The following is a 24,698-nucleotide window of genomic DNA, read 5'->3' on the forward strand; positions in this document are numbered from 1 at the left end:
ACCTCCCTTCGTTTGCTGCAAATGGTGCCAAAATCAGGTTGGGATGGAGGTTATTTTCCCTCTTGCCTTTCCTTTCCTTTGTAATTTCATGTTCCTGGAAAAAACTGGAAACAGAGCCACTGATCTTGGGGTCCTGGTGAATCCTGACACTCAAAAATTGTGCACAAGGGGAAAAAAAGAGGTTTCTGGAACAATGTTTATCCAAGAAGCTTAGGATCTATAATTTTAATTTTTTTTCCCTTCCCCCTCTCTGTGAGGAATAGAAGATCAAAGGGGCTTTGAAAAATCCTTGCAAATGGGAGCAGGGAATGATGTTTACGGAGATGCAGGAGATTTCCCAGTAAGTTTTAAAAAGCTTTGCTATGTTTAAAACTCATCCAGCTTGTCCAGCCCTAATCCCTGCTCCGTGGGCTCTGGAGAGTGCTGTCTCCAGCAAGCAAACCCTGCAGCCACACAACTGCCCAGGGACATCTCTCAGCAGGGACTAAAAAGTCACTTCCCAACACTAAAGCCCCGAATGAGGCATTTTTCCCCACACTGGGATATCTGGGAACAAGCAGCAGGCCCCACGCTACTGGAGATGCCTGCAGGCTTTGGCGTGTGGTGGTACAAAGGTTGGGCAGCAGCCCAGTCTGCTCTTCCTTACTGTGTTCAGGAGTTCTGACCTGGGAACTCCTTTTTCCCAGAGCCCAGGGTCCTCGAGTGCCCACCCTTGCTGTTGGGAAACAAATTGTAGTTACTGATTGTCTCTTAGGCCACCAGCTTTTCCCAGCGTCCATGGGCAACAAAGTATTTCCCAGCTGGCCAGTGGCTGTCAAAAATCCGTATTTCAAGCCAAAACTTAAATTTTCCATCTCTCCAGAGATTGTGCACTGTTAGGAGGACATGGACCTGCCTGCCCTGGAGAGCCCAGGGGTGCACAGGGGTGCCATGTCCCTGAGCAGCGGCACTGGATCCACCCAGGGCCGGGAGGGACATGTGGGATGGGCGGCAGCGGCACTGGATCCACCCAGGGCCGGGAGGGACATGTGGGATGGGCGGCAGCGGCACCTGGATCCACCCAGTGCCACCAGGCTGCCACGGCAGGGACAAAGTGCGAGGCAGGTGTGACAGGGCAGCCACGGACAGGTAGGTCCCTGCCAGCCCCGGTGGGCACGGGGGTGCTGGGGTCAGGGAGGAGCTGTGGGCACGGGAACGGGGTGTGGGCCAGCACCAGCCACATGGCTTGTGCCACCACGTCTCTACCATCTCTTCTCCACTCGAGGACCATGGGGCTCTGCAGCGTGACCATCCTGCTGGGCATGGCCCTCCTCCTGCTGGCACCCGGCAGCACCCAGGTGAGCCCTGCCTCGACCTGCCCTCCCGCTGCCCCCTCTGATGAGGAGACCCACGTGTGACCCGTGCCCCCCCTTGGACCCCCCTTGTCTCCCCACAGGCTCTGAGCAGCTCCCGGTGGAAGGACCTGGCCACGGAGCAGGATTTGGCTGAGGAAAGGTAAGAGGTGCTTGCATCTGGCTTGCAAAAACCAATGAAGCAACACCCCAGAATGGAAAGTGTTTTTTTTTTTTTGGGGGGGGGGAATAAATTGTAGCTTTGTGCCCCTCTTGTAGCTTTGTGTCCCCCAAAATGAAGGGGGTCCCAGCTCCATCTCCCTTCCTCCCCAAATTATGCAAACTCCCTGAGCATGCAGCTGGTTTCTCTATTCCTTTTGTGAAACAAATATTTAAGTTAGCCCCTTTGCACCCTGAGATCCCAACTGGTGTTTTCTGGGGCGTGGGCAACCTCACCAGGGTCCCTGGCACTCCCCTGGGCTATGATTCTCCTGGGACAGGGGGGTATTTGGCAACCTCTCCTTGATGATTTTGTTCCCCTCTTCCAGCATTCTGGGTGTAGGAGCACCAGAGGAGGGTGAACCAGGTATAAAGGTCTTCTCCAGCAGTGCCTGGGCTCAGAGGGGCCCACCCCAACTCCAGGCAAGACCAGAGGAGGCTCGTGATCACCTCTACCACGCAGAAGACGACTCAGGGGAGGCCAGTGACCGTGTACCATTGTGGGTGCTGGCCCCGAAGGTGCAGAACGACCCCGAGGAGGATCGTGACCACCTGTACCACCCCCAGGATGATGCCAGGGAGGTCGATGCCCGTATGCCATTCTGGATGCCGGCCCCAAAGGTACAGAATGGCCCGGAGGAGGATCTTGACTACATCCACCATGGCTGAATGGAGATGTGCCTGGGCTGTGAAGTGAGGGGTGGGAGCTGCCCCTGGGGTTTCCTGGGGAAATTTGTCCTTTCCTAAAGAGCCTCACCAATAAACTCACTCCCCTCTGCACATCTTGTGGGCTCCTCATCACTGCCAGAAACCTGCTGCTAATTGCAGGGCCTCCAAACCTACAGAAGCTCCCTCATGATGACCCCAAGGTGCCAGGCAGGGCGAGGATGATGTCCTGGGACAGGAGACTCGGCCCATCACCCCTCACCCCTCAGCCCAGGTGAGGCTGAGGCAAACTCAGCACACCAGTGTTGTGCCCCCAGAAGGTGCCACAGGCTGTCCCCTTCCCGGGCAACACCCAGACCTATGTTCCACGAGGCTGCTCTTGCCCAGCCCAGTGTCAGAGAGCAGTGAGGGAGCATGGCAGGGCTCAGTGAACCCCAACATTTCCCAGCTAAGGCAGGACCTTGCAGCAAGGATGCCCCATCTCCCAGCAGCACCTAGAAAACCTTTTAATAGCGAAGGCAGAGGTGGTCCCCACTGCTGGCTGTCACCCCAATGACATGGCTCGCCGCCGGGTCCCGGTCCCCTCTGTAGGGTAAGGCGGGGGGTGGACGGGCTGCAGGAGGCCACGGGGACCTGCACCACCCCAGGGACCTGCAGCTCCTGGGCTCAGCTGTCGGTGAAGTTGGCCTTGCGCTTCTCCACGAATGCTGTCATCCCCTCCTTGCGGTCACTCTGGGACAAGCAGAGAGGTGAGGTGACAGTGAGGTTTGGGGGGGCTGCAGCGACCCTGCTATCCCTCATGCCACAGGGCTGATCCCCCTACTCACGGTGGCAAAGGTGGCGTAAAAGAGGCGCTTCTCTGTCCTGTTCCCCTCTGTCAGCGTTGTTTCGAAGGCTGAAAGCAAGGGAGAAGTTGGGGAGACCCCTCTGCCTGGCCTTGCAGACCCTCCAAGGGGTTCCCAGTTGGCCCCCAGCCCCTACCAGCATTGACTGACTCCTTTGCCATGGCAGTCACCAGCTTGGAGTTGCTGGCGATCTTCTCAGCGCAGGCAATGGCTGCATCCAGCAGCTTCTCCACAGGGTAGACCTTGCTGACCAGACCTAGGATGCAGAGTGGGAAGCGGGGGGATGGCTCTCTGCCAGACCCCTGCAGTGCCAGGGCTGTCCCACACCCTTACCTGCCTCCTTTGCCTCCTTTGCTGAAATGCGGTCCCCGGTGAGCACCATCTCCATTGCCAGCGACTTCCCCACTGCCCTGGTCAGCCTCTGCGTCCCGCCGGCGCCTGGGGCATTTAGAGGTTCAGAGAGGGGTACCTGGGTGTCCCCACCCCAGCTGGGATGGAAGCCCCTGGCAGGTGCCTGCTGCTCACCTGGGATGGTTCCCAGCAGGATTTCGGGTTGCCCAAACTGCGCCTTCTCCCCGGCGTAGATGATGTCGCACATCATGGCCAGCTCGCACCCGCCTCCCAGCTGGCACAGGGGAGGCAGAGATGGGTCACGGGGTGCCGGGGTGGGGACAGGGGGTGCAGGGAGACGTGGGGGACACTCACGGCGTAGCCATTGACGGCGGCGATGATGGGTTTGCGGACAACGGACACCTTGTCCCACCCGGCGAGGAAGCCACTGCTGTAGCACTCCTGGAAGGTTTTATTCTGCATCTCCTTGATGTCTGCGCCAGCTGCAAAGGGAAGTGCAGTGGGACGCCAATCCCCTCCAAAACTTTGGGGTGAGCAGAGGCCCCCATCCTACCTGCGAAGGCTTTCTGGCTGCCGGTGAGGACGATGGCTCCCACCTCCGGGTCGCTCTCCATGGCCTCCAGCGCCCGCCGCAGCTCTGCCATGAGTCCCTCGCAGAGCGCATTGAGCGCCTGCGGCCGGTTCAGCTGGATCAGCCCCACGTTCTTCTGTGCCCCCGTCTTCTGTACCAGCAGGTACTGGAACGCAGCCCCTGCCCGCCACACCAGCACTGCCCCGTTAGCCCACCGGCTGCCGGGCACCGGGCGGACCCCCGGCCACCCTCGGCAGCGCCTGGCCACCGTCACTCCGTGCTATTTAAAGGCGACCTTGATGTCGGCGGTCACCGGCAGCCGGCAGGACAGGCTCGGAGGAGCTCCCAATGCCACCCTAGCCCGAGGAAGATGAATCCCCGTGACCACCCTGTGCTAGGACAGTGTGCGTGGTCCACGCTCCCAGTGATGGGATCTGGTGCACGGTCCAGCGATCCCGGTGGCCGGTGCTGGGACGCAATGCCGGTGCCCTGGTATGTAGTACCGGTGCCCATACATGGCGCAGGGCCCCGGTGCTCGGTGATGGGCTCTGGAGCCCGGCTCCGGAACCACGTGCAACTCGCTGGGCACAGGCCCGGCGCTGGGACTACCCGGTGCCCGGTGCTGTGGCCCTGGTGCACAGCCCAGGGACTCCAAGCCCGGCGCTGCGACCGCACACGGAGTACGGACGCGCTGCCCGGCGCCGTGGACTGGTGCGCAGCCCAGAGACCACGAGCAGATCGATGCGCACATGCCCGCCCGGGGCTACGACCGTGCCCGGCGCAGGGACCCGGTGCCCGGCGCTGAGCACCGGGCTGGGCCAGGCCCACCCACCCGCGGTGTCCCCCCGGTGCTCACCGGCGCTGCAGCCCCGCGCGCCGCGGGGGGCGCGGGGCGGCGGCGGGAGGCGCGCTCGGGGGAGCGCGGCGGCGGCGCTGGCGGCGGGGCGCAGGAGCGCTCGCAGCGCGGCGGCCATGGCGGAGCGCGCACGAGCCCCGCCCCTCCCGCCGCCGCCCATTGGTGCAGCCGGCCCCGCCCCGCGAGGCGCCGTCCCCATTGGCCGGGGCGGGGCCGGGGGCGGGGCCGCGACCCGCGGGCGGTGGGAGGGGGCGCGGGGCCCGATCGCCGTCCCGAGCGGGGGTCCCGCCGTGCTGCCCCGCGGGGCGCGGCCGGGCCGGCGGGGTGTGGGGGGTTTAGAGGCGCCGCGGGGCACGGGAAGGGAAGGGGAAAGGGTAAGGAAGGGGGATTCCCCCGCCGCCCCCCGCGCGGGGAGACGGGGGGAGTGCGGGGGGCGCGGCGGGAGCGCGGCAGCGGGAGCGCGACTAGGGAGGAGTGGAGAGGAGCGGAACGAGCGGGCGGCATCCCCGGGCCCGGTGAGCCCCGCGGGTGGCGAGGGAGGGGAGGGTGTGCGAGTGTGCCCTGCGGCGGGGTGTGTGCGAAGCCAGGGAAACGCGTGGGTGCGAGCGTGTGCGGGAGCATCATCGCCACGGCTGTGCGGAACATCACCCACAGGGTTCTGCGGAGCGCGCCTGTGCGAGTGTGTGCGGGAGCATCATCCAGAGGGGCGTGCGGGAGCGTGCGTGTGCGGGAGCATCATCCGCAGGGGTGGGGGGAGCGCGTTTATGCAACGCGCGGGTAGCTGCGTGTGCCGTGACACACGCGCGCGCGGCCGCAGCACACGCGCAAGCGGGACACGGCGGTGCGCGGTCCCCCGCCCGCGGCCGGGCGCGGCTGAGCGGCGGGGCTCTCCCTCCCTCCCTCCCTGCGGCAGGTGCGGGATGCGGCGGAGCGCGGCGGCGTGCTGGGCGCTGGTGCTGCTGGCCGCCACCTTCTGCGACACGGTGGCCGGCAAGGGTGGGCGCGGCGGAGCCCGCGGGGCGGCCCGCGGCGCGGCGCGGGGGGCGGCCCGCAGCCGGCCGCGGGCGGCCGTGCCCCGGTACGGCTCTGCCGGGGCGGCCCTGCGCGTGGCGGGGGCGGCGGCGGCGGGAGCGGCGGCCGGCGTGGCGGCGGGGGCGGCCCTGCGCCGGGCCCGGCTGTCCGGAGAGCTGCAAGCGGGCGACAGCGTCGAGTACCGCGACGGCAACTGGACGGCGGCCGCCAGCGCCTGGACCTCCGCCGCGCCGGCCGGGACCCCGCCGAGCCGGGCGCTGCCCTGGCTCTGCCCGCTGGCCGCCCTCCTCCGCCGCTGATGGATTTCGGGGGACCTGACTGTGCCCGGTGCACTCACGACGCCGCGAGGACCGGCCGCCCCCCACGGGGCTGAGCCCCATGCCCCGGGCGAGCAGCGGTTCCCGGGGCTATGGCCACCCACCGCCGGCGGGGCAGGACCCCCGCGGAAGACCCTCCACCACCACCCCTCCACACCGAGCCAAACCCCGCCGGCTCGGGCTCCCCTCTGCACCGCGCTCCCGTCCGTGGCCTCGCCGAGTCCGGAGGCCGAGGAGGCGGCAATAAAACTGGGCGAAAGCAGGTGTGGCTAGATGCGGGGCGAGGGGCGGGACCCTGGGATGGACAGCGCCCGGCCCCTGCCCACAAAAGGTTTTATTTCGGGATCGAGACTCCAGAGCAGGCCAAACCCAGCGAGGAACAGCTCCCTGGAGGGGAAACAGATCCCTGGCAGCGTCCAGGTGCCAGCTGGAGGCACCAGCCCTGCCCCAGGCTCTCCGGGGCGGGCACAGCACTCCATGGGAGCCTCACAACAGCGACACCACCGGGAGCCTGTCCCTCTGGCCTCTTGCCCGAAACCGGGGACAGCCCTGGCGGAGCCACTTCCATCACACCCCAATAGTTCCCTGCTGAGGTGTTTCTCAGGGTGGGAGGACACCGGGGTGTCCCCAGTCCACAGGGCTGCAGGCAGTGCCTGGCCAGTGACGGGTCTCAGTCCAGTGTCACCCTGCCCAGGCGTCCTGCTCGGAAGTCCCGCAGGAACTCGTAGGCAGCAGCTGGGTAGTTGAGCATCATCATGTTGACGTTCCCTGGAGATGGCAGTGGATACAGGAGTGTCAGCGCAGCCTGATCCCCAAAACTCCCAGCCCTGCACCCCGGATCACCCACCTGTGCCTGTGAGCACCTTCACCTTCTGCGTGCGGCCCTGGCTGAGGGCCACGTGCTTCAGCAGGGGCTCGATGTGGTCGCAGGGCTGGCCCAGTCCATAGTGCTGCACGTACCTGCCAGAGGACACTGCTCACACCCTGCTGGCACCGCCTCCTCCTAAAATTCCCTGGGCATGGCATCTCCATTGCCCTCTTGGACAGCTCGCTGCTTCCCTGCCCACTCACCTGAACTGCTGCTGCTTGTTCAGGGTGTACAGGAGGTAGTCAGCCATGACGTCCTCCCCCACCAGGTGGTCATGGATGGCTCCTGGAAAAGAGGGTCAAGCCCCAGCTTTCCCTAAGCCCTGCTGAGTCCTGGCCAACCCTCCTTCCACCCTCTCACACGCAGGGGTTGTGAGCAGCAGTGTCACCCCAGCCTTGGCCACATTTGGGGACTCACCACACAGTGCCAGCTTCATGCCGGTCTCCACATCCCCCAGCCTGGGGGGCAGCACGCCGGGGGTGTCCACCAGGTACATCAGGGGCTTCTCACACACCTGGCATGGGGGAGGCAGGGCTGGTAATTAGCACCGCACGGCTAATGAGTGAGGCACTGAGCTTGAGTTAAGGTCTTGCTGCAAAGGGGACCTGAGCAACCCTCCACAACCACCTCAGTGAGCCTGGAGGTGTCCTGGATGCAGGGACAGTACCTGGATCCGGGACAGCACTGCCTTGGTGATTCCTGGCTCACCCCCCACCGCGGTGGCTCTGCCTGGGGGCACAGACACAGGGACATAGGTGACACTGTGCCCACCTGCTCCCTGACCCCTGGCACCATGCACAAATACCTTTCTTGAGGTGCAGCCTCCGCAGGGAGTTGATGAGCGAGGACTTGCCCACGTTGGTCACGCCGATCACCAGGATGTTGTGTTCAGAGCTCTGGAAGCCAGGGAGACGTGGGCAAGGAGCAGCTGGTTACCAACCACCACCCCCCTGCAGCAACAGGCAGCTGCCACAGGGAAATATTCACAGTGTTTGCCCTGCCAGGCACTTCTGGCACATGTGGGAGCAGCCTTGTCCCTTAGCAGGAGTGGGGGGGTCACTGCATTGGGGGCAGTTTTGGGGCACCACAATATAAAAGAGATGTAAAGCTGTCAGGGAGTGTCCAGAGGAGGGACATAAGGGCAGGGAAGGGTCTGGAGGGTCACACAGGGGCTGGCTGAAATCACTTGGTTTGTTCAGCTGAAGCAGAGCACACTGAGGTCAGACCTCCGTGGGGGCTGCAGCTCCTGTCCAGGGCAGCCCCGAGCTCTGCTCTCTGGGACAGGGACAGGATCCAGGGAATGGCTGGAGCTGTGCCAGGGCAGGCTCAGGCCGGAGCTCAGGGAAAGGTTCTTCCCTAGAGGGTGCTGGACACTGCCCAGGCTCCCCAGGGAAAGGGCACGACCCCGAGGCTGCCAGGGTGGGATTATTGGGGTGTCTGTGTGGGGGCCAGCAGCTGGACTGGGTGGTCTTTGTGGGTCCCTTCCAACCCAGGATATTCTGTGCCCCCTGTGCATGTCTTACCTCAGCCCTGTGGTAGCGTGGGCCATCAGCCACCAGCCTGGCAACCATGGGGACAACCTGCAGAGGGACAGAGCTGTCACTCTGTGCCCTGGCTGGCAGCAGCCACTCGCTTGGTGACACTGTGCCAGTGGGATGTGCACAATGGGGGGCTGGACAGCTGGAAAGGGAGCAGCCAGCTGGAGCACCGAGAGCTCTCCACGGGGCTTGGAGCTCACCAGGGAGCAGGGCTGGGCTGCTGGCCCACTACCTTCTTGACGTTGACATCACGCTGGCAGTCGGTGAAGACGACGTGCGAGCATCCCTGCTTCCTCATCTGCTCCAAAACCGCCTGGAGGGGACGGGAAGAGGCACTGCTGACACCTGCCTGTGCCACCACCGCTGCCCCCCGCCCCGATGCTCACCGGCTGCCGTCGGGCATCGGCCAGATCCATCTTGTTCAGCACCAGGACGTGAGGGCGGATGCCCAGCGCCTCCTGCAGCGCGGGGTTACGGCCCGACAGCGGGATGTGGCTGCGCTAAGGACACTGACTGCAACAGCATAACGGGAAGGGGATGGAGAGCGGGTGGAGAGGGGGCAAGGGCGGGTTGGAGGGACAAGGCACACGGTTCTCCGGCAGCTGTGGAGGATATCCGAGCGTCGTGCACCTCCACGAGGCAATCGGCGCGGCGCAGCGCCAGCCGCATCTGCCGCAACCCTGCATCAACACCACAGCGCGGGGTGAGCGCTGAGTGAGGACAGAGGGGAACCCCACCCGCCTCGCTGCCGGCCCCCCAACCCCCCGTTCACCTTTCGCCATGTGCCGCGGGAACCACGAAGCCACATCGCGGCCGCCGAACTCGAAACGCTCCCGGAAAACTCCTCCCGGCACCGTCCCCGCCGCCCTCAGCGCTGCCCACACCCGCATGGCGGCGGCGCGTCACTTCCGGCGCGACCGGAAATCGCCTCAGCCAAAGCGATGGAGGAGCCGCCGCCGCCGCCGGGGACTCGGGGGGATCCTCCAGCACCTCCCGGCGGCACGGGGAGTGCCGGGGCCCGCGGGGGGCACGCCGTGCCCCCCGCGGGCCCCGGCACTCCCCGTGCCGCCGTTCCTCAGCCTCAACCCCCTCAACCACCCGCCCCGCAGCCGGGCCCCACGCAGGACCCGCTGGACGATCCTCGCTACACCATCTCCAGCACCAACTGGTATTAAAGTGACACCGCCGCACCCCCCAGCCCGCCACGGAGAGCGAGAAGCCGGCGTCGCGGAGGCTTCTCAATAAAGGAGACGGGGGAAGGGCGAAGCGCCGCGGTTTATTTGGCCGCCTCAGGAGTGAGGGGACGGGCGGCTGGGGAGAGCTGGTTGAGGCGCTCGGCTTCTCGCCAGCCCGACAGCAGCGCGCCGTGGGTGGTGGAGTAGAAGGTGCGGTGCGTGGCCTCGCCGGCGAACAGGAGCTGCAGGGGCTGCGGGGAGGCGAGGGGTGAGCGCGGGGACGGGCTGGGACAGCCTCGCCCTCCCGGCACCCCGCGGGGGCACAAACCCGCAGCGGGCATTTCCCTTCCTCAGGCGCCCAGCCGAGACAGCGAGGAGCCGCCTTGTGCACGACTTCGGTGGGAATGGCCCCCTCCCCCTTGGAGTGAGCGACTCCCGCAAAAGGTCAGCACCGCCCGCCTGGCTGTCCCCACTGCACCCCCAGGGGCTGGGTGCTCACCCGGGGGTCGCGGGGGTCCTCGGGCAGGGGCTGTGCGAGCACGTCGATGTCGTCCCCCGAGCTGCCGACGGCCACGTAGCTGTAGGAGCCGCGGGTGTAGGGAGCGCTGTGCCAGCGGGAGCGCAGCACGCTGCTGGGCGCGGGCAGGCTCGGATTCCCTGCGGACGGGGCTCGGTTAGGATGGGCAGATCGCCCGGGGCAGCGGGAGGGCGGGGCGGGCGGGGCGGGCACCTGTCATCGTGCGCAGGACGCGGGTCATGGCGCTGAGCACCTCGGCGTCGCTCAGCGTCTCCATGTGCTCCGACTCCTTCCCCGCGATGAAGCCACACAAGACGTGCCCGTGCCTGGGGCGGGAAGGTGGGGCTGAAAGCTGCTGCCCCTGCCCGTGCCCACCAGCGGCACGGATGCCCCGAATCCCCGGCCACCTACTGCTCTGGCGGCTGCAGCACCACGAATCCGATGAGCTTCTTGAACCAGTTGGCCTCCAGGTCAGCGTCGGGCTCCTCCAGGGGCGACTCGTCCTCCCACACCACCTCCAGGAGCTGCTGCTCGGGCTCCCAGAAAGGCTGCTCGAACTCCAGGAAGATCTTGTTGTTGGTGCCAAAGCCCAGGTTGCGAATGGCCCGTGCTTTCCGCTCGGGAAGCGGGGGCTGGAAGAATTCCTGGTGGTGTTCCTTGAGGAAACCTGCAGCCACAAGTTTGAGCAGCTCTCAGCTGGGATCCTAAATGGCGTCTGAGATACTCCGACCTCCCCAAACCCCTTTCCAGCCTCTTCCCATTGGGAGACGGGAGGCTGGGAGGGGGTTTAGGCAATCCCTGCCCTCCACTTGCCCATCTCCAACCGTGCCAGCTGGTCGAAGGGCAGGGGCAGGGCAAGGGAAGGTGTTGGTGTCCTCACCCAGCGGGACAGTGATGATGACGTGGTCAGCAAGGAAGACATCTCCATCCTCGCACTCCACCCGGACGGGGAAAACCCTGGCATCGTCCCCTTCCTCACGGAAGGACCCTTGCCACTGGATGGTCCTCACCGCCTTGTTGAACAGGACGGTGCCCTCGGGCAGGTCCGAGAGCAGGCGCTCGGCCAAGCTGCTGTAGCCGCTGTGGGAGGAGTCACCGCTGGGGACGGGACGGCCCCGCAACGCAGCTCCGTGTCCCGCTCCGGAGCCCCGCGCTTACCCTGGGAAGGTGCAGTCCAGGCCGGGCAGCGACACGTACTCCCCGAAGGGCTCCAGGCCCACCAGGTCCATGCTGTGGGTCCCGCTGATGCAGCACTCCAGCTTGAGGCAGGCGGCGAGCACGGCCAGCTGCAGCCGCCGGGCATCCTCCTGGCCCCCCGCCATCGTGGGCACCGTCCGGGCGATCTCTGCCCGCACGTACTGGCCCACGCTGGGCCACGGTGGCTCCTTGGAGCCCTGGAAAGCGCGGGTGGAGGCCAGGAGAGCGGAGAAGAGGTCGCGGGCTTCGCGCACTGCCTTGGGATTCAGCACCTTCCCCGAGCTGCCGTAGGTGACGGACGGCATCGGGGGGTGGCCCCCCGCTTCCACCTGCTGGTTCTCCTCCCGGGCGGCCTCCGGGCCCAGCAGGCCGTAGCGGGAGGCCAGGCAGAACACGGGATTTCCCGGCGAGGGGCCGTGGATCCAGTGTGCCCCCATCTCCGCCAGCCCCGACGCTGCCGGCAGGGAGAGAAGGAGGGAGGGAGGGAGAGCGGGTCACCCCGAGCCGTGCCCTGGAGAAGCCCTCGGGGCGCAGCGGGACCCCCGGCGCCCCGCGCCCCGAGGCGGCCGGAGCCGCTCCCCCCGCCGCGCCCCCGCTGCCCGCCGTGACCGGCTTCCGTTCGACCCCCGTGCTCACGGGACCGGCCGCCCCCGCCACGTGTCCAGCCCACTCCGGACCGGCCCCACGGCCCGGGGGTCAGGTGCAGCGGCTCCCGCATCCCGCTACAGCCGCCCCCCGCCCCAGCCCGGGCCCGCCCCCCGGTGCCGCCCACCCCCAGTTCCCGGAGCCTGCCCCGGCCTCCCCGCCCGTACCGAAGGGGCGGGTGCAGACGCGGCCGCCGGCGCGGTCCGCCGCCTCCAGCAGGCGGAGGGAGCCGTGTCCGCGGAGCCGCTGGGCCGCCCCCAGCCCCGCCAGCCCCGCGCCCACCGCCACCACCCGCCGCCCGCTGCCCTCCATGGCCGCCCGCGCCGGCCGGTACCGCCCTCCGCCGCCGCCGGCACCGCCCGCCGCAACGGCACCGCCCCTGGAGCGGCCCGGGCCGCGGCGGCGGGGAAGGAAGGGATGGAGGGGAGGATGGCGCGGGGGTGGAGGGAGGCAGGGATGGATGCCCGTGGGTCCCGGGGCAGTGATGAACCAGCTGCCGGTACCCGTGGAGGGCGGGAGAAGGCTGGGGGGGAGAGGGGCTCCTCCTGGAGTAGCGGCAGCCCTGGGATCACCTCCGCGCCCTCCTCCTCTCCCCATTCTGCTCCTGCTCATCCGCCTTCTACGGTGGCGGGCCAGCCTGGCAAGGTGGAGGAGCAGTGGATGCCCATCGTCCCGCGGTCCCGCCGCACACATCCCAACAGAGCTCCCCAAGGGCCAGTCCCAGCGCTCCTGCCCACCCGTGATTCCCAAACCTTCATGGATACAATAAAACTCTCCACTCCCAAGGCTGTCTTTTGGGGTTTTTTTTGTCAGCAAGAGCTCCTGTCCCCTGCCCAGAGGTGGGGTAAGGTACTGGATGTAGTGGGGTACTCCCAGCTGGGGCCCTCGGAGAACCCAATGTGCCACCCAGCTCTACCACTGTCTGTGTGGTTACCGTGGCCCTGCTGGCCCTGCCAGCTCCCCAAAAAATATTCACATGCAAGGAAGACCTGGCGTGTCAAAGCACAGGCTCCTGAAATCCCTTTTGAGTATTTATTTTGGAGGGATTTTCCCCACCTCCGGGTTTGCAGCAAGCAGCAGGGTGGGACAGGCTGGGGACATCGGCCTGGCAGCAACTTCCCGGAGGGACGGTGGCCCTGCAACCCAGCCCAGGGCATTTGGGGTCCCCAGCTCCCAGGGATGAGGGATGATCATTCCCAGTATCTTGGTGCTGAGCCAAGCAGCCATTCCCAGCGACCTCTGGCCCCTGAGTCCCAGCCCAAATAATGCAGGCACCTGCCTGGCTTGGTCCAGATGGAGACCTTCCACTTCCTGGGGACTTGTCTTGGGGAAAAAGGATTCTCCAAATCCAACCCGAACTCTCTGGGCTGCAATGTGGGGCCGGACCTGTTGCTTTGGCCTCATGCATCCCCTCCATTCCTTTGTGTGCCATGGCTGGGGGCTGCTCTCAGCTGTCCCCCCACAGCCAGACTCAACAGGCCCAGCTCCCTCCCACCTCCTCACAGGCTGGCTGCTCTAATCCACAACCCACTGGGCAACCACTGTGGGGTCATGGCAGGGTCCCCATGTGTCCCTGGGTCAGCACCATCCTGTTGGGGCCCTTCCAGCTGGTGGCTCCTGCCTGTTCCGGTGCCTTGGCTGACCCCGGTGCTGCCCTCCCGGCACGGTGCCAGCGGTGCCTGAGGAGCTCCCAAGCAAGGAGGAGAGACCCCAACAACCAAGGGATATGTAGAAAGCACCATCACCACAAGTGTGTCAGGTCAGCAGGAAGAGGGGACAGCAGGGAGTGTCCCACCATGTCCTCAGGCTGTTTCAGCTGCGGGACAGGGGCCAGGCCATGGACACCTCCCCCGGGAGCCACTGGTCTACCAGGACCCCTCCATCAGCTTCAGGATGCTGCTGTAGAGGCGCCCAGGGGCATCCAGGCCCCAGACAAAGTCCCAGTGGTTCCAGTCGGGGATGTGGGTGTAGGTGACGAGGTGGCTGATGCGGGGCAGCAGCTGGAGCACGTCCCTCCAGTCAGCTGCCCAGTCCTGCCCTCCCGACCACACCGCGGTGGGCACTGGCATGTCCTCCAGGCGGTACAAAGGTGGTGTGTCCTGGAGGGACACGGGGGCTCTCAGGTGGTCAAGGAAGCCATTCTGTCCCTGCACCACCCTGGACAGACCCCCAGCATCTCCAGCTGCCAGCACTGCCGTGGCAGCTCCTACCTGGTGGTACCTAGCTGCGTTCTTGCTGCCGTAGTCAAAGGCTTTGAATTCTCCAGATTTTATCACCTGTGAAGAGAGGATGGATCTGCTGTGGGAGGATGGATCTGCTGTGTCAGGATGGACCTGCTGTGGGAGGATAGATCTGCTGTGGGAGGATGGATCTGCTACTGTGTGGGTCTTGCATCTCCTGGCTGCCTTGAGGCACCCGTCATGAGAGGGTGCTCAGAAAGGTTTGTGTAAGTTCCTGCCCTCCATCTGCCATCTCCAACCATGCCAGCTGGCTGGGGACAAGCATGATGAGGAAAGGTGTTGGCATCCTCACCCGTGGGAGATTGCAGGAGGAGATGGCATTCCACCTTTTTTAACAGGGTGGCTTTTTGACCTCTGGCTTCATGCCTGTCCCTACCATGGGCTGACAAACCAAGGTGAGGATCTGTTTTTCATGCACATGACTGCTTGGCTGCCCTGGTGCCATGCTCTTCCCTCTCAAATCCTGCTCACCACCAACTGTGTGTGCTGGGTGCTGCTGCAGCTCCTTCAACAACCTGATTGTCTTTTCCAGCTTCCATTACCAATCATTTGGCTCTGCAAGGAGGCACATGGGTGGGGCTCTCCAGCCTGACCCCATTTCCAGCAGGGCCAGTGCTGAAGCTGCAGAGTCCATCTCCAGGGTGTCCAGAACCCCTTTGGACAGCTTCCCCATTGTTGGGTCCCCATTTTCCTCCTCATCCAGTTCCCCCAGCCTCTCCTTGCACCCACCATCACCATGGTGTCCCCAAGTTCTGCTTTGGGGACCCCTGGGTTCTCAGCATCCATATGTGGCCTCCCCATCCTGTGCCTTGTCCTGCCTGGCCCAGCACAGGACACACACTGCAGTGTCCCCTGGTCCCCAGAGGCACCTGGGCAGCTCTTCTGATTTCTTGCCTTTGCTTTCCCAATGTCTGAGACCCCTGAGCTCTTGTGTCTGCCCTGGACACAGCAGGCTCTCAGCGAGGGGACCATCCCAGGGCTGAAGCATCCGTGTGTCAGGGATCCTACCTGGGCCCAGTGGATGATGTTTTTGACAGAGGTGCCATCTGGGTAGTGGGATGTGTACACATCCAGCCGTGTCTGCAAGGAAACATATCCCAACTGTGGGTGCTTTCCAGCGGATGGGAGTGCAGTGGCAGCTGCCAGGTGTTTCCCAGAGCAGCCACTGCTGAGTCATGCTGCCTGAAGGGCTGGACCAGGTTCAGGAATACAATTTTCATTAAAAAACACTTGCTGTGAGGCAGCATTGGGAGAAGAGTGACGGGGATGAAAGATGAGCTCTGTGGGACCCCTCACCTGTGCTTAAGACCTCAGTGACTGCTTCAGCAGGTGGGTCAGAGCAGGGGCTGCACCCCAGGGTGGTCACAGTGACAGGCAGCCCTAACTCAGAGGTGCTGGCGAGGGCCACCTGGCCACTGACATTTACCCAGCAGAGCCTGGGGGGCCTTTCCTGTCCTGGGGGGAAAAGCATGTGGCCGAGTAACACACGTTGTCCATGCAGGATCTGCTTGCTGCGAGCACTGGGGTGAGTGTCTGTGGCAGGCTGGGCAGGGTGGGTGGCACAGCAGCGGCCCAGGGACCTTCATCCCCACTGGATTGGCACACCCACCATGTTGAGGTTCTTCTCATTGTAGCCACCCAGCAGGAAGAGCAGGTTGGCACAGGGCTTGTGCAGCAGTGTGTGCCTGCAGAGCTCGGGGAGAAAGCGCCAGAGCTTCCTGATCCTCAGGGACGCGTCCGTCCTGCCCAGCAGCAGCTGCGGGAGCAAAGGGCGACACGGGAGGTTCCTGCTGTCCCCTCCCTGCAGCCCAGCCCCTGCAATGTCCCACAGCCAGGCAGCAAAGGGAAGATCCAGGAGTCAAGCCTGCTGCCCCCCTGCCCTCCTGCCCCACAGAGATGTTGCGGGAGTTGGTGCTGACGGAACACACAGCAGGGAAATCAATATGCACAACTCTCCTCTTTCCCCCCACTTCCCCCAGGCACAGGATCTGGTTTTCATGGAATCAACATGGTAAGGCTGCTGTTTTCAAGTCTAGGGCCCCTACAACTGCCTCTGTTGCAGTAAGGTAGGAAAATTATAAAGAAAAGCCTTATAAAATCAAGCCTGCTCTGGCTGGCCTGTCATTTCTTCTAAGTCAGGCTAGTCCTTTGCAAGTTCCCATGTGAAAGCAATCCTGGTGTGAGCAGCACCTTAACATAACAATCTATTCCTGGGTAAAAAACAACCAGCACCTGCATAAACTGTTTTTGCACTGTTAGATAGAAAAATGAAAACAATCTCTCACAAGCAACTTTTCCTGCACGTACACACTGGGGGTTTGAGTGACCAATCAATACAGAATAACAACTTGTTAATAGCCAATAAAGTAAATGGCAAGAAAGCTACTGACCAATTGGAGTCACACAGGAGGTCTGTAAAACTGTATAAAAAGGAGTTATATGATTAAAGAAGGGCCTTTTTCCACCATGAAGAAAATGGAGTCCATGTGATTTATTCCCATATGCCCCCATATAAAGACCGTGTTTATCCTACAGATGGAAATTGTGTCTGTGCTAATAAATCAGCAGGAATTAACTGTTTTCTGCTGCATCAGAGAGCCCCTGGGGTGGTGTCTGGGCATGATCCCTTCTCTAGAACCAGCAGGTTTTGGGGCAGAAGGGCGTGGAGTTATCCCTTACCGGAATCATGTTGAGCTTGCTGTCCACAAGGACCTGCATCTTCATGAATGGACTTCTGGTGTGCTTGAGTGACACTACTGGAGCCAGGGCAAAAAACATTTTGACTTTCTGAGCCAGTTCGGGCATGGATGAAAACGCAATAAACGCTGAGAAAACAGAAAAACAACCTCAGACTTGCTCCATCTTTCCTCAGGTGCTGAAACCGAGGGCTCACTTGGACCCAGCTCTGTTTGATTGATTATCTCCACTTGGAAATCTGAGATCTCTTGCCACCTTCCTGCTAAATGTTGGTGCAAAAGATGCCCAGAAGGAGGCAACATCTTTATTCTCTTGGCACTTCAGTGGTTGTTAAACCCACATGGAGGGCTTAACCCCCCTGCTTTCTGCTGACAAACACCAAAATGGGCTTTTTCAAGTCAAGGTGGTGGGTGACCCTTCGGCACTCACCAATTGAGCAGCCCTGGGAGTAGCCAACGTAGTGGAGCTGCTTCTGCCCCGTTTTCTGCAGCACAAAGTCGATGGCGGCCGGGAGGTCGTACATTGCCATCTCATGGAAGCTGCAACACAGGAGGGGGATGTTGGTTGTGAGCCAGAAACTTACCTTAGGCTGCTTTGCATTGCCCAGCTTCGCATCCGGGGCTGATTTTCCAGGAGAAAATTCCTGGCATGGATCCCTCCTGCCATGGCATCATCTTCCCCTTAAAGGGCTTCGTCCTTCCATGGCCGTGGTGAGCAGTAAACAGAGCCTGGCCAGCATTCCAGTGCCATGCCCAGCCTCTCTGCAGAGCCAGAGCTGGCTCCCACCAGGATTACAGCACCAGCTCTGCTCCCTGGGATCCTCTTTCCCCCATGGGAATGGAGCACTGGCTCCTGTTGGTGGGAGGTGGTGAAAGGCAGACGTGCTGTGGGAGGTTTTGCTAAAAGCCTGTTTATGAGCTTGGGCATTCTCCTCTGGAGAGTCAGTAGCAGCTTTAAAAAGGGGGGACAAGGGGCAACAAGGGGAGCAGGGGAGGTGGCAATGACACTTGTGAACACCTCAGGGGTGTCCCCATGGAGGGCTGGTGTCTCTGTGTGTCCCCACGCAGGTGGCAGTGGCCCGTGCTCTCGGCAGCTGCAGGGAGGTGCTGGCACCGTGTCAGCAGGCAGGTCTGCTCAGGTCCCTCCGTCCTCCCCGGGGGAGGCTGTGCCAGGTGCTCTGACTTGCCTGCTCAGAGGCACCCACCTCTGCCTGGAGCTTGCTGACAGGCAGAGAGCATCACCAGGCTTGTGTAACGCACTCCAGCCCACCTGAAATCCCAGAATTCTGCCTGGTCGGCTGAAAGGTGCTGGTGTCTCCGGGACCAGCTCGTCCCCCGGCTGTTTGCCAGCCACACATCATAGCCAGAGTCTGCTAGTATGAAGCCAAGGCTGTTGTTAGCCAGATTTTCCACCCAGTGGCTGCTTTCTCCAAATATCCCGTGCTGGAGAAACACGACTGGCTTGGCCCCTGGGTGCGAAAGAAAGAGCACATTTCATTGAACCACATTCTCTCTATTCACTCACCCAAAATTAAGGCCAGTAAAGCCTCTTCCTTGCACTGCCAGAGGATGTGCAAAATGCGCATTTTGACTGTGTGTTTTGGTGCTACAGCTCTGAGTGTAAATTGGAGAAATCCCATGGATTCAGTATTTTTGCTTTAACAGTGATTATTCCCCTGGCCTGTCCAGGTTCATCCATTCCCCTGCTCCTGCTGACATCTGGGGCTTTTTTTTTTTTTTTTTTTCTTTTTTTTCTGGCTTTGCGTGAAATAGAATTGTACCTCTGTTCTTAGGCTTTTCTCTTCCATGAGGAATTCTATTCAGGTGGATGTAGTAGCCATCACGAGTCAGCACTTCATACTCCTCACTGGGGTACCCTCTGTGGCAGATGATTTGGCTCTGGGGGAAGAAAAAACCCAGGTGGGAAACTTTCCGTAGTGAAGGTGCTTATCTGACTTGAGGAGCACATGGTAAAACCAAAGTTCTGGGTCATGGCTTTGCCCAGGCTGTCTCTGGATCAGGTGAGGACATTTTGGGACAGAGGATGATGCTCTGTCCAAACCCTGCCCCAGTGATCTGCCCAGGGGAAGGGGAGATGCTCAGCCGTGGGCAGGACGGGAGCTGTCGGCTGCAGGGCTGGAAACCATTGAAACCAAAAAGATTTACTGGTGCCTGACCCCCTTTACTGATGCCTGGCACCGATTTCCTGATGCCTGACACCGATGGCAGCACATGTCACATCAGGCTCCCAGGTGATGAGCCGGGCAGATAGGATGCTGGGGCAGATGGAACCTGCCAAGCTGGGCTGACTGGAAGGGCAGTGGGATAAACCCCATAGGGTCCCTTGCAGGGCTCCCGAGGCTCTGCCTGAGCTTTATTTATGCTGAAAACTCCACAGACTGAGAGAGTCCAGCTGCGGTCCTGCACGAGCCTTGTTTTGTCACAAGGCTGGCAGGAAAGATTAAATGCAGCAATTTTATCTTGGGTCCTGCTAAACCCAGCTTCAGAGCCTCACAGGGCTCACCTGGACATGGCCCTGAGCGATTTGCTGCTGCTGAAGGAGAGGAGCCACGCACAAATTTCTACCCTCTGGGGAGATAGCTGATCAAAACCAGTCTGGGATTATCCCAGTCTCTAACTGCCCTGCTGCTAATTGCACTTAATTCTGCTGGGAGGAGGAACTTGTTAATGGTGGTGTGGAGGCAGTGTCATATCACAGCAACTCAACAACACCAACCCCCTCCAACCCTCCCTCTCCTCCAGCTGAACGTGCCCAAGCCTTCAGACAGAAAATTCAAAGTTCTCCTGGCTTACAACGTTCATGAGAGCCTCGGGATTTAGAGCCTTTTTCTGCTTGGTGGCATCTTCGGAGCTCGTGGGTGCTTGTACAAAGAACAGGATTGCAATGAACAGCCACATCTTGTGCCTGTGAAAATAATAATAGCAACAATAGCAACAAAATATAATGATAATGATAGTAATAATAGCAATAGGAACAACAACAACAATGACAACAGCAGAACTGGTAATACCGATGCTGTTGTTATTATTGTTGATTATTATTGTTACTGGAATTGATATTAATGTTTGTTTCTACTTGGTTGTTATGTGTTAAGTGCCTCACATATCTGAAGATCACGTATAATTTTCTGGGTTGGGAAAGTGGAGGGAATTCCCAATTTGATTTTTCTTTGCAGCCCACATGAGAATTTTTTATACTGTATAGACAGGATCTGGTACTAGGCAGGAGCCTTTTTTATATTTTTAATGGCAAGAAGAAGAGAAGCAGCTGTACAAAACAAGAACGAAACCAATACCACTGGTCAAGTTGTCTCACAGAGGAAATTAACCTAAAGGGGGAGTTTATGCTATGGAAGGAACATGTTTAGTGTGTCTGGGCTATGACTCTGTCTATACTTTTTGTGGTTCTCTGTTGCTTAGCTTTTGTACCCAAAACCCACTGTAACAGAAGGATCCTATGAGCTGAGACTGGTAGAGCCTCATTGGTTAAATAAGTGTAGCCTGAAAAAAAACAGAAACCTTTTTGATCACCTTAGATGCTCCTGAGCTGAGCAGAGGCCTATTTTTAATGCACACATTAACATTATATATGATTTCTAATGTTTTGCCAGGCTCTCAAAAGTTAGAGCTTGACTTCAGCCCAGCAGCATGAATTGTGAGTTACTCTCTGCCTCCCTCCTGCTCCCACACCACGAGACTTTCCTACCCTCTGAAGTACTCCCAGCAAACCTACCTGTGGTATCACCAAGGTGCGAGTTAAGACCAAAAATAAAATAGAGCAACCAATGCCTTTCCCTTCCTCGGGGCAGCTCCAAAAGGACAAAAAATCTGAACGACACGGAGGAAAATTCCTTGCCAGGCAGAGCCCACTGGCACGTCTGACCTGGCTGGTGGTGGCAGTGCCAGTGGCTCTGTCACCACCAGAGTTAAAAGGACCACGCTGTGTCAGAGCCCGGCCACGCTGGCACTTGCTGTTCACGTGTCTTCCAATTAACAGATGTGTGCTGATTGCTCCTGTGGCACCTCCCTTCACGGGAGGCTTCTCGTGGCTTTCGTGCTTGCAAGGGATTGTGGTTTTGCAGAGGCAGCCAGGTTGGTGTGTGAGGAATTCCAGCTATGGAGTTGCACCTTAAGCTCATGATAGCCAGGCTGAAAAAGAGAAATGCCAACAAGCAAGGGTAAAATAAAATAAAAAGCCAACAGCTTTTCTTTGTGAAGGGTCATTTCCTAATTCCCAGGGTAATTTCCTATCTCTCAGGGTCATTTAGAAGAGTTTCTGGTGCAACAAAAATGCTTGGTCTGAACTGAGGCCTTGTGAAGGCTGACCTAGAACACAGGCTAGACAAGAGTTCAAGAATGAAATAGGGATTTATTCAAAGGATCTCCTCAATGGATCCACCTTGGGCAGCACAAGAGCCCAGCCAGGGCTGCACCCAAGATGATCCAAAATGGTCCCAAAATGCACGAGCACTCACGGGGGCTCTCACTGGGATCAGTTCTCCATTTGCACATTGGAGTTCATTGTCCAATTCCAGCTTTAGCCCAGGCAGTCCCATCCTGATTGTTTTTCTCTCTTCAGCCCACGTTGTTTGTGCTCTTGGGCCTGAGATTTGGATCATTTGTCCTTGGTCCCCAGCTAGAGAAGGAATTGTTTTGTCTCCCTGCTCTGTGAAGAGAGCTCACCATCCCTAATATGAAGCTCAGACCCACACACTAAAGCAGCAGAGAATCTGAAACATAAAATCTAAATCTGAAGTTATCACCACCCTTTTCCAAAGCCTCAGCAGCATGCCGAGATCCCCAGGACACCCCAAGGGCAGGTCAGGCCTCACTGCCTGCCTGGATGGGAGACACTGAAGCATCCCACCCCTCATGAAAAGTGACAGTAAGGTCCAGAAGTGTTGTGTTAGCAAGGGGCAATTCACAAAAGCTCTGCAGGGCTCTCTGGAAAAGCACCAGGCTGAATGTCCCTTCTGGAAAAGCACCAGGCTGAAGCTCTCACCAGCAGCCAGAGGTGCGGGGCAGAGCTGGTGCAGCGCCTGTGCTCGGCCAAAGCCGCAGGAATTTCCTGTGCTAAGGCGCTTGTTCCTCCCTGCAGCCCACACCCTGCCCTGCCTTGGGAGCACGCAGGAGCCCGAGTGGGCTCTGCTGGAGCCTGCCACCCCTGGCTGGGGCAGGCTGGAGCTGCTGCGGGCCGTGGTGCACGGGGAATGGAGCTGTGGAACGCAAATCGTCCCGCTCCATCGCCGACATTTCCTCTGCTGGCACAGAGGGGCTCTGGGGCTGCCTTCCTCCTCGTGGCAGAACCTTCACTTCTTCATTACCTCCTGCACCTGTGCCTGCCCTGGGCTTTTGGAAATGTCTTCCCCCACCTGTGTGCACAGAATTCCCACTGCAAAGAGTCGGAGGATCGTGGATGGAACTCATATAGGTTGGAAGGACCTTCAAGCTCATCTTGTTCCGTTCCCTGCCATGGGCAGGGACACCTTCCATTGTCCCAGGCTGCTCCAAGCCATGTCCAACCTGGCCTTGGGCACTGCCAGGGATCCAGAGGCAGCCACAGCTGCTCTGGGCACCCTGTGCCAGGGCCTGCCCACCCTGCCAGGGAACAATTCCTAATTCCCAATATCCCATCTAAATTTCCCCTGTGTCAGTCTGAACCCATTCCCTGTGTGCTGTCACTCCAGTTGCTGTTGCAGGGTCCCTCTCCAGCTCCCCCGTGTCCCTTCAGGCCCTGGAAGGAGCTGTGAGGTCTCCACACCCCCTTCCCTTCTCCAGGCTGAGCACTGCCAGCTCTCCCAACCTGGCTCCACAGGGAAGGTGCTCCAATTCCCTCAGCATCTCCATGGCCTCCTCTGGACCTGCTCCAACAGTTCCATGCCCTCCTTAAGCTGAGGGCACAAGAACTGTGCACAGGTGGGGTCTCACCTGAGTGGGGCAGAATCCCCCCTCCCCTGCTGCCCACGCTGCTGCCTTCTAACTCCACTACTCGTTCTCTAGTGGAGGTACTAAGTAGTAGTAATAGTAGTGATAAATTACTAGTAATAGAAGTTGGAAAGGCAGCAGAGACTTCTCTGACATCCTCAGGCTGTGGAATGAGGCCATTGGAGCAGTGTGTCAGTGCTGAGGTGAGTGTGTGATTCAGCATCTGAGGTTATTCCACCTGTGGTGGAAGGATAGAAAGTGCCAAAAAAAAAAAAAAAAAAAAAAAAAAGCAGCTGGATTTTTACTGAGAAACTCTTGTGTAGCTTAGTCAAAAGGAGGAATGAAGACGATTTGAAGAGGTCGGGTTTAGATGGGATATTGGGAAGGAATGGCTCCCTGAGGTGGGCAGGCTCTGGCACAGGGTGCCCAGAACAGCTGTGGCTGTGTAATCCCTGGAAGTGTCCAAGGCCAGGCTGGATGCGGTTTGGAGCATCCTGGGATAGCGGAAGGTGTCCCTGTCATGGCATGAGGTAGAATGAGGTGATCTCTAAGGTTCCTGCCAACCCAAACCACTCTGGGATCCCACGATTCTCAGAGGGATGTGTGTCCAGCTGGGCTGGTCAAGGTGTGACATGGAAGGCAAAGGTTTCCATCCCACAAGTCATCCATGTGCTTCCTGGGCTCTGCCTGAGCCACAAACCCCATATTTTTCTTGGCCTCTGAGGCCCTTTAAGAATCAAGATTCACATCTCTTGGTGTGGTGTGTTGCTTCTGCCTCTTGTTAGCTTCACACTTCATGGATATGAGGCAGCATTGCTGCTGGATGCCTTTCATGTTCTCGTTTGAGGCATCACAGGACTGCAACCCCACCTGCTGCTGGCACAACAGGAAGGGAAACAGCCCATGGGATCAGCTGTGTCCCCAGTGCCATCCTACAGGTGCAGGTCTGCTGCTGCTGAGTCACCTCCTCTGAGGCACACCGTGGTGCAAGCAGCACGTTCCTCAGCCCTCAGCTCTGGCATTGGGGTTAATCATGTCCTGGGCTATCCATGGCCACCTTGCCCTCCCTCCTGCTTGCATTCCACCAGGCTGTGTGCCCAGGGTGCCTCTTGCCGAGCACAAAGGTGAAGCAGTCACAAGTCACCTGGTCCTGGGATCCTGAGCTGGGAAAGGGAGTAGCACCCTGATTTTGGCAATAAGAGAATGCCAGCTCTTGTGCAATTCCTGCCAGATAAACACAACTTCCTTGCAGTAACCTTGGAGAACATGGCTCATATTAAAGTATCTGCTGGGGGAAGCAGTCCTTATCTGCTTGTACTTCTCCTAGGTTAAAGTCCCTTTGGCAAGGCTGGGACATCTCTGGTTTACACATTTGGTAGGGGTTTTGCCCATGCTGGAGTTGCATGGTGGAGCCTGAGGAAACAGCTGATCTTTTCACAACACCTTGTTAGGGTTGTCCCTGCAATCATTCCGTTCTCTGTAATGAAATTGAATAAACAAAAGCATAAACGTTCCTGAGCGTGGATTGGGAAATAATGGAGATGTGGTCACTGGTAACCACAGTAATTTTTCTCCAGAAATTCCTCCCCTGTTCCTGTGTTAAGAAGAGCCCAGAGCAACCCCAAACTTTTTGTGCTTCTTCCCTGCTCTCTCTTCATTGTACAATTTGATTTAAAGTGTATTTTACA

At 60.0% G+C, this 24,698-nt stretch overlaps 6 protein-coding genes and 1 long non-coding RNA gene across 8 annotated transcripts; 3 read left to right on the plus strand and 4 right to left on the minus strand.

The window, feature by feature from the left end:
• The first annotated feature begins 72 nt into the window (after positions 1 to 72).
• PRAP1 (proline rich acidic protein 1) lies at positions 73 to 2,330 on the plus strand. 2 transcript variants are annotated; one of them, XM_085583961.1, is made up of 4 exons: positions 73 to 1,128; positions 1,265 to 1,337; positions 1,436 to 1,494; positions 1,880 to 2,330. In XM_085583961.1, the coding sequence occupies exons 1-4, from the start codon at positions 977 to 979 to the stop codon at positions 2,217 to 2,219; spliced, it is 624 nt and encodes a 207-aa protein (XP_085440087.1). In that variant the 5' UTR covers positions 73 to 976; the 3' UTR covers positions 2,220 to 2,330. The 2 variants fall into 2 exon arrangements, with proteins under 2 accessions (XP_085440087.1, XP_085440086.1); XM_085583960.1 differs by having other exon boundaries at positions 73 to 1,337.
• Positions 2,331 to 2,698: 368 nt separating this feature from the next.
• On the minus strand, positions 2,699 to 4,965 carry ECHS1 (enoyl-CoA hydratase, short chain 1). Its single transcript, XM_021537067.3, has 8 exons — positions 4,840 to 4,965; positions 3,966 to 4,163; positions 3,767 to 3,894; positions 3,587 to 3,686; positions 3,395 to 3,499; positions 3,198 to 3,317; positions 3,044 to 3,111; positions 2,699 to 2,948 (listed from the first exon to the last, which is right to left on the minus strand). Exons 1-8 carry the CDS (start codon positions 4,955 to 4,957, stop codon positions 2,883 to 2,885), a joined length of 903 nt encoding a protein of 300 aa, XP_021392742.1. The 5' UTR covers positions 4,958 to 4,965; the 3' UTR covers positions 2,699 to 2,882.
• A 123-nt stretch (positions 4,966 to 5,088) lies between these two features.
• Positions 5,089 to 6,450, plus strand: SPRN (shadow of prion protein). The gene is made up of 2 exons (XM_085583965.1): positions 5,089 to 5,354; positions 5,753 to 6,450. The coding sequence occupies exon 2, from the start codon at positions 5,760 to 5,762 to the stop codon at positions 6,168 to 6,170; it is 411 nt and encodes a 136-aa protein (XP_085440091.1). The 5' UTR covers positions 5,089 to 5,354; positions 5,753 to 5,759; the 3' UTR covers positions 6,171 to 6,450.
• Positions 6,451 to 6,454: 4 nt separating this feature from the next.
• MTG1 (mitochondrial ribosome associated GTPase 1) lies at positions 6,455 to 9,490 on the minus strand. The gene is made up of 11 exons (XM_077784808.2): positions 9,367 to 9,490; positions 9,208 to 9,274; positions 8,981 to 9,083; positions 8,827 to 8,907; positions 8,580 to 8,636; positions 7,862 to 7,952; positions 7,724 to 7,785; positions 7,474 to 7,570; positions 7,260 to 7,341; positions 7,036 to 7,148; positions 6,455 to 6,956 (listed from the first exon to the last, which is right to left on the minus strand). Exons 1-11 carry the CDS (start codon positions 9,482 to 9,484, stop codon positions 6,859 to 6,861), a joined length of 969 nt encoding a protein of 322 aa, XP_077640934.1. The 5' UTR covers positions 9,485 to 9,490; the 3' UTR covers positions 6,455 to 6,858.
• Positions 9,491 to 9,850: 360 nt separating this feature from the next.
• On the minus strand, positions 9,851 to 12,469 carry PAOX (polyamine oxidase). The gene is made up of 7 exons (XM_021537088.4): positions 12,296 to 12,469; positions 11,445 to 11,937; positions 11,167 to 11,366; positions 10,698 to 10,953; positions 10,500 to 10,612; positions 10,269 to 10,426; positions 9,851 to 10,020 (listed from the first exon to the last, which is right to left on the minus strand). Exons 1-7 carry the CDS (start codon positions 12,438 to 12,440, stop codon positions 9,871 to 9,873), a joined length of 1,515 nt encoding a protein of 504 aa, XP_021392763.2. The 5' UTR covers positions 12,441 to 12,469; the 3' UTR covers positions 9,851 to 9,870.
• On the plus strand, positions 9,898 to 12,913 carry LOC146767015 (uncharacterized). Its single transcript, XR_014956406.1, has 2 exons — positions 9,898 to 10,037; positions 10,124 to 12,913. It is a non-coding gene; the product is annotated as an uncharacterized LOC146767015 (long non-coding RNA).
• Positions 12,914 to 13,015: 102 nt separating this feature from the next.
• Positions 13,016 to 20,952, minus strand: LOC110474015 (lipase member M). The gene is made up of 9 exons (XM_021537066.3): positions 19,879 to 20,952; positions 18,846 to 18,963; positions 18,335 to 18,533; positions 17,495 to 17,604; positions 17,048 to 17,193; positions 15,978 to 16,124; positions 15,377 to 15,448; positions 14,339 to 14,404; positions 13,016 to 14,227 (listed from the first exon to the last, which is right to left on the minus strand). The coding sequence occupies exons 1-9, from the start codon at positions 19,981 to 19,983 to the stop codon at positions 13,994 to 13,996; spliced, it is 1,197 nt and encodes a 398-aa protein (XP_021392741.2). The 5' UTR covers positions 19,984 to 20,952; the 3' UTR covers positions 13,016 to 13,993.
• Positions 20,953 to 24,698: the final 3,746 nt, after the last annotated feature.

Source organism: Lonchura striata, chromosome 6 (assembly GCF_050655825.1).
Source record: "Lonchura striata isolate lonStrDom1 chromosome 6, ASM5065582v1, whole genome shotgun sequence".
NCBI lineage: Eukaryota > Metazoa > Chordata > Aves > Passeriformes > Estrildidae > Lonchura > Lonchura striata.